Here is an 8,028-nt window from a genome sequence, read left to right on the forward strand (position 1 = left end):
CGTGCCGTACCAAACTTGTCATGCCTGCCACTTTAATAAACTTCATACATTTAACATTTTAAGAAGTACTTTTTATTTTTTGTTTGACTTTTTTCAACAAATACATTTAAGCATTAGTACATACATATGGAATTGTGCAACGTTTGATGCACCATGTTATCTTGGGGCAAACTTTAGAAGCCACGTAGTGGTCGATAACATAGCGTCGCAGCAAAGAAGAAGAAGAACTTTTATTTCGACAAATACATATACATATTAACACAGTTGAAATAGGCCGTTATGGTCCTTGATCAACAAATATCATATCATTCATAGCGTCGAAGAAAATGCAAACGTTGATACGCTATCGTATTTTACAACTTCATTAACCGCTTACTTGTTTATCTCACAAATAAACATTGTTGATCTAACTACACGCTTCGTCAGTAATGCGCTGTGAGTAAATCCAAGTCTATATAGGTGCGTGAATTTCAGTGCATGCGAAGGCAAGGTGCAAAGAAGACATAAAGCAGCCTTCAGTACACATCGTGAGAACCTGTGTTTCTAACGTAACGCAAGATAGCAAGCATACTGAATGCAGATTGCAGCTGGCTGCTTTAGAAACGCGCTAAGCGCGCTGTTCTTCGATACTTATTTTGGAACTTCAAGACCTATTGGCAAGACGTTATTGTGTTGTGATTGTCTGCAAGCTTTTAGCAGTTTGAATTACGTGAACAATACACAGAAACAAAGAAAAGCGGTTGATTCGAAATATTCAAAGCTTATACCAAAGCGAAGGAAAACTAACATTTTCTAAATATTTAAAGCTCTTTGATGTGTTTCGTGTATAATATGTGACACTTAGAACAAGAAGAGTTTTTGAATAGTTTTCACAACACAAACTTCAAGCAGGGAAATAACGTGTATTTATCCATTTGTAAAAAAGCTCTTGAAAGAACAACAACGATAATAATGGAGTCTAACCGCTCGAATGTGAATCAAAGCACGATCGTTCAGCCTGATTATTCTGTAAGTATGCTTGTTTACAAACATATATTGAGTTAAAATTCGTTATTAATATTTATTTAACTATACATGTATTATATTGCGTAAGTCTTAACACGATATTAAAGTAAAGAAAGACTAACATTATATATAATATTATTAACGCCATCAGGTGGCAGTTTTTTAATTAAACTGAACTAAATCAGTGCGTTCGTAAACAAAATATACCATGGTTGACTCTAACAATGGTTTAATACCTGGCTTATATAATTAAAAAATAGGTTTAGTGTATTAAATTGGATATTTTACATAAAAGTTTAAACCTCACAATAAAACAAAAATGTGTTCTTGATTTTATCTGTTTCGTCCTTCGTAAACTTCAAATACAAATTGATAGCGTGCAAGCATACATATTATATTTATCATATCATATACGTTATGGTATAATCATCTGGAATTAAAAACACATTTATATTGTATTTAGGAGATAGACAACAATAGGTTATTTTTTAATACATATTTGATATGGAAAAAATAACTACCATCCGTGTTTTATAAATAAACAGAGGTGCTTGGATATTAAATCCTTTATAGTCCATGAAATAACCGGTTAATTACACAATATGATATATAAACCATTTATGCTATTCCTACCGTTAGCTTCAACTATTAAAACACAAATGTGTTTATTGCAGTTTTGCCAATACTGTTGTAGATGAAGTTTATGGCTTTTTATTGTTTTTCGTTTGTAAATAGCGATTGATAGAGTATTTATAGAGTATTCCATACATAAGCAACCAACGATGCTTGCATTAATACTCATAGCAATTTAAGTTGGCATTATGCTGTTAAAACTACATTATCACTTGCGTTCAGTAGTTTTTGGTTTTACTATTCTCACGAAATCGACAACATTCATATCCTTGCACATAGTCATATTTTGGCAATTATTTGAGGTCCAAACACAACTTAAAACTTTCATTTTATGCATTGAACTATTTCGAAAAAATGATGCCAGTAAAGTCTGTAAAACGTGTCCGTAAATTATCGATATTTATCATTGTTTTGGCTGTTTAAGCGAAATAATATCATGTATTCGTATGTTGCTTGCTTGTTTAAATTGTTTAAAAAAAAATGACTTTAGCTACGATTACCGCCTCGATTATTTATGTTATATTGTCTTTCTTTTTTAATGATGTTTATATAATGTATATACATTATATGCATGCTGTGAAATATCGGCATATACTTTCAGTATAATTGCATACAACAACTTTCATCTTACTTCTCTTACTTCGTATATGTATTTATAATAAACAAAAGTGCAATAAGTATGTATAACAGATTATGCGAATACATAAACCGTATAAAATGTGTTGCTTATCGATAGAATATACTGCGATTTTTAGTATAATTAGTTATCTTAGTGCATTTATTTTGATAATTATTCACCTGAGCAAAACAAACAACACATATTTGACTTTATCAGATGAGCATTATTGTTATGATAGTCAAAACTAACATGACCAAATGTATTTTGTTATAATAGTTACAAACTGTTGATTAATGTTTCACAGATAGTGTTACAACATTATAATACCTACCTTCGGGTTTTATCATACGCCATAATTCCTCTTGATCTGGTTATTTAACAACGTATTAATTGAGACATGGCATCTTCAGTACTTTGCTTCATTTTACGAAAACCGCTGACTGAGAGGTATCGTTTTCAGTTCTGTGCGTATGTAGGTACACTAACTGTTCACTGAGTTTTCAAACGTCAAGGTAATATTTATCAAAGAAAATGCATCGCATATTGTTGCAAACAAACATTAAAACTACAATTTGGCGGGTGATGTACAATAAAAACCCTGAAACAAAATGTTAACTTGTTAATGGAATTATTACACAATATAACATATCCGTAATTTTACTTGCCAATTGTGAAACGAAACTTATCAAAACTTTGTACATGTTGTTTTATTACCAAAGCAGCTGCAAACGGTTATCGTGACACTTATCTGTACTTCATTTTGTTGTTCTTCGAATTTCTTTTAGTAATGATAAGATAGCTAAGGTGCGGGTTATTTCAAAACAAAACATGATATTGGTTAATTAAATAATGCCTATTGTATTTAACGTATTTCGTTTGCAGGGAACGTATGTTGCCATCTCAGTGGTATGTCTGCTGATGGCGGCCGTCATAATCTCCCTCAACGGTCTGGTCATCTTCATCATAGCTCGACAGAAAGACAACAACAGGCTTCACTTCTTCATATTACATATTGCAATTGCAGGTAAACGACTTTTTGACGGATACGTTTATTGTAAGTACGGTATATAAATCAGTTGCATTTGTCTTTAGTTTACATCATATTATTATAATAACTAATTTAGCGTTTAGATGGAAAGTGATTAGTCACGAATGTGTTGACTGAATATTACATAGTGCATTGCAGTTTCGATGGATGTCATTATTAAATGCTTACGTGTAAACAAATATGAGGAATACCATTACAAACCTGTTACAAAACAACAAGAACTTAAAAACACAGCAAAAAACACCCAAAACGCGATTCATAAACAAACTGATCGCTGTTCTTACGAAATTAAATATAGGACTTTCTAGTAATGCATATATTTCAGACCTTTGTGTTGGCATAGTATGCGTATTTTGCGAGGGGATATTCTACGGTATTCTGCGAAATGAGTGGTACTTAGGTGACGTCATGTGTCGCATTTGGCACTATTCTACGTTTGTGGTCCTAATTGTGTCTAACAACCTTCTCATCGGAATGAGCGTGGACCGATACTTGGCTGTACGGTCTCCGTTGATGGCAATGACCGGAGGTACACTGCGAAGATAACACATACTTTAATAAAAAAATATGTAATCAAAATTGTAGCTTCGAAACAATCGTGCGATATTATTAAGTAAGTTGTATTTATGATTTTGTAACTTTAATGCCAACTATTTATACTTTTGATAGTGTATTCTTGAATCAATGGAAATTGTCATTTTGTGAAGACAATTAACACCCATAACGTGCATACAATTCTCATAACTGAATGTGTGATTTTGCGGAGAAATTATCTTTAAACTTTCAATATTGCAGGGTACCGGCCATACAAAGCCATAATTATCGGCTCATGGATAATTGCCCTTCTAATTCCTGTATGGACTTTCCCGTACATTGGCATAGCCGTTGATGGTGCTTCATACTACTGTTCCGTTGATTTCGAGACCGACATTGGGTGGCAGGTGTTTTACCCTTTAGCTTACTTTATCTTAATTATAAAGTTATCGATGACCATACTGTTAAGGAGAAAACATAAAATAATATGCCAATACAGCTATGCGCTTTTTGCTTCCACACAACTAATTCCCGATAGTTTTCTTCTGTAAATTTAAGTAGAGTCTGAAACAAACACACGAACAAAGTTGCAATTAATGAAACGTTTTCAGAAACGAAAACATCGTAACGATCGCTTGTCAATGAAACCAAATTGAAATGCTCGCAATACTTAAATAAATGAAGGTATTGTTATAAATGTGTGTCGATTATGTTATTACAGCTATATGTCTGGATCACACTGCTTCTTGTGTTCTTCATCCCATTCATAGCTGTCTCCGTTTGTTATGTCGGCATCTCGGTTGTCGTATGGAATCATTGGCGGAAAAGAGGAAATCTCACGGAAATCACTGAAATGAACACTACGCTAAATGGTATATACATATTCAAAATTATTATATATTCATATAAACGCAGTGTTCATATGTTTAATGTGCAAAACGTAAATCATTTTCATTCATCTTCATATTACACCTTTAAATGAGAATGAACTGTCTTACGACATATAATTAATTTTCATTGATTACTATATTTAAAATAATCATAATGATGGCATGTTTTTCTATTTGCTTCCAAATTTGTTATTGTAACTGTAATACATTAATTTGAAAATAATTAATTTAGATTGGTACATTTAAACCGTTTAGAATGCTCGGTCTTTATCAATACTGACTGTTACATGTAATGCCGTCTGTATTGCTCAGATTCACACTGCATACAAAGTGTATATCTCGTGAACGAAGAAGTTGCTAAAACAGACTGAACTATATGTGTGTTTAATTTCAGAATCAACTTTCCCGTCACGTCACAAATCCATGAACGAGGGTTTACTACCAAAAGCCAGAATAACAACAATAAAGATGACTTTGATAATATGCCTTAGTAAGTAATTTTCTTATATGATTTATTCCGTCAGTTTTACTGACATTTTCACAGATTTTTTCAGCAAAAAAAATTGTTTTTCAAAACATTTAACGCAAAGTGTTTGACATATATAATTTACATTGGCGAATAGTATTTTGAAAAAAGCAGGTATCATATTTTTTTTTAATTTGTTTTGTATTGTTATTTATTACAAGTTGATCTGTGATGAATCATGCAAAATCCATGCTATTCTTGATTTCGAAAACACATTATCCGCCTTCATAAGGATAGATAGAATAATAAGTCGGTGCCGAATAAAGCAAATTTTATTTTGCGAGGCTTAGAAAAACTGAACCACGAGCCTTCGCGAAACCTCGTTTTATTCGGAACCGACATAGTTTTCGATATACCCCATACATTTTCTAAGTCGTCAATTATTTCTTTAAAAATATTATAGGAAAATAGAACTGCACTAATAAAGAATATGACTTTTGTCGTTTGACTTGTTAATAATGACGTCATAAGCGCTTAATATTTGTAAAAAAAAGTTTTTTGCTGTTTATGTTGAATTTTGTGTTTTAAATATATGACATTTTGGTATCAAATTGAGTGTTTTGTTGAATCTGCTTTAATTTTACAAGAAACAATTGCGACCTACTGAACCTTGATAGGTGACGTCATTCAAAAAAGTAGTCCGCCGCGAGAGACAGCTTAATTTCAGCATTGTCAAAATAAAGAAAAATATATTCCACAGTGGTTTATTTCGACAACGCGCGTCAGATGATGGGATAAACAATCTTACTGAACTGGCCTCAAACTAAAGTTATTTGATTTGGTAACTAATTTAACTAACACAATGCTGAGCGTTAAAACCACGATACATTTGTTCATATACTATTTCAGCGTTCTTCATTTGCTGGCTGCCGGCTACAGTGTTCAGCACTATGGACTTATACGGCATAAATGAGCTTGACCGTCGCTACTATATGGTCCTGCAGCGCTTATATCCACTCAACAGTGCGTGCAATCCAATTATATTCTTGTTGTTCAGCAAGCAATTGTTGCCATGCGGGTCGCCAAAGTCTTCGAAAGCGACAAGATGTTGTGAAAGTATCGAAACCACGAAAACCACATTATGAATAATGATATCGTTACAAAACTGGTACGGCACTTTGCGTAAAAGCGCAGACTTGAACAACACGACGGCGTTACTGACATAAGTGAAATTAAAATAACTGCGTCGAAAACAACGTAATTACTCAAAAGTATATTTTGATAATAAACCAGTAAAATGGAGCACAAAGGAGCAGCAAAACTATGTTCAGTCGACGCTAAATTGTTTAATCGAACGTCAAGGGGCCATAATGAATCATAAGAGTCGACTGTAAGGTAATTAAAGCTTAACATTTTTAGGCCATATATCTTAATTCACAGGGACGTAGTCTATTTTAATATACGAAGGTATATTACGGAAACCCTGTTAAGTTATAACCAAAGCCTTGATTATGTAACCATTTTTTTTTTCAAACGGTATGCGTATTTATTAAAAAGATATTTTAAAGTTGGTAACAGACACGAACAAGCTATCTGTTATGTTAGTGTATGTGTTCAGTGACTGTGTAATAGTTTTTGCACATATTTGTGAGTAACGTTAATCAATAAAACCAAATAGCAAAGTTATTGTACCCTGCAATAATCAGAAACATTGCTTCCATGTCGGTGTGCGTAAGGATGAATCTAATAAACATAATAACAACAAATATAGTGTTTCATTAAACAACAAAATATACGCATCATGCGAATGCCACGTGGTACATTACTTACCAACAGTAACTTAAATGATGATTCACTAATACAAGCTGTGTATTGGTGTACACTACTTTATGGCATTTATTGGTTAATTGATTTTGTGAGTGTTAAGACGTTGATAAATAAATGTTTGAGTTCAAGGTAACGCAAACCTGTCGGTGGGAGCGATGTTGGAAATGTCAGTTGTATTTCACTGACGCTTCTATGACACGGGTCGTTTACGGATATCATCGTGACACTGTCTGCTGACTGCTGCAGTTATTTTATCCCTGAACTCAGATGATCTTCACCATTGCTCGAAAGAAAGCCACTAACATTATTCAACTTTTTAATACCGTCTTGCAATTGCTTGTAAACATCATTAACATGCACATGTATATATTTAATTGCAAGATCCTCAAATATTGAATAAAAGTATGTTTCCCGCATCATTAGTCCACAAGTGTGACAAATTTGATATTATATTTCCGATTTCGGACAAATGAAATGTTTTAATCGAAAGTGTTCAGTTATAATAATTAAATTTTAAGATTACTTTAATAAAGACAGATTATGTTTTACAATTGCGAAAGGTTTTAGTTACAGTGTCTTTACCTATCATGAATTATGTAATAACTGCTCATAAAATACATGTCGCACGCGAGCGCTACAAACATAGATCCTCATGCATATATTTCGTAGACGAGTTTAATTTGTAGAATTAAAGTCAAATATGTATAACATACATGTTAAAAGTATTCCCGCACCCCATTGTAGGTGTACAACTTTTCATAACTGCGTTCGTTCAACTATTTCATAGAAAATGACGAGCCTTAGCGCATTTATGTGCGTACGAAAGCGGATACAGACACTAAGAAAGGCAGACACGTAATGTTTTGTTTAAGATTTTGTTTCCAGGAAGATTGTGAAATATTGATTATTCAGCTGAAATATTCTTCATTTTTACAGCTGTTTTGTTACCATTAACAATTCATTAAAACAGACAATAGTTTCTGTTCTATGGGTGCCTTTCCTCTCG

General features: G+C 33.0%; 1 protein-coding gene across 2 annotated transcripts; it reads left to right on the forward strand.

Annotated features, from left to right (window-relative positions):
• The first annotated feature begins 495 nt into the window (after positions 1-495).
• On the forward strand, positions 496-7,438 carry LOC127858915 (cardioacceleratory peptide receptor-like). Of its 2 annotated transcripts, XM_052396242.1 has the most exons (7): positions 496-1,008; positions 3,140-3,281; positions 3,631-3,834; positions 4,101-4,246; positions 4,561-4,711; positions 5,124-5,219; positions 6,105-7,438. In XM_052396242.1, exons 1-7 carry the CDS (start codon positions 952-954, stop codon positions 6,338-6,340), a joined length of 1,032 nt encoding a protein of 343 aa, XP_052252202.1. In that variant the 5' UTR covers positions 496-951; the 3' UTR covers positions 6,341-7,438. The 2 variants fall into 2 exon arrangements, with proteins under 2 accessions (XP_052252202.1, XP_052252203.1); XM_052396243.1 differs by lacking the exon at positions 3,631-3,834.
• Positions 7,439-8,028: the final 590 nt, after the last annotated feature.

Source organism: Dreissena polymorpha, chromosome 14 (genome assembly GCF_020536995.1).
Source record: "Dreissena polymorpha isolate Duluth1 chromosome 14, UMN_Dpol_1.0, whole genome shotgun sequence".
Lineage (NCBI taxonomy): Eukaryota > Metazoa > Mollusca > Bivalvia > Myida > Dreissenidae > Dreissena > Dreissena polymorpha.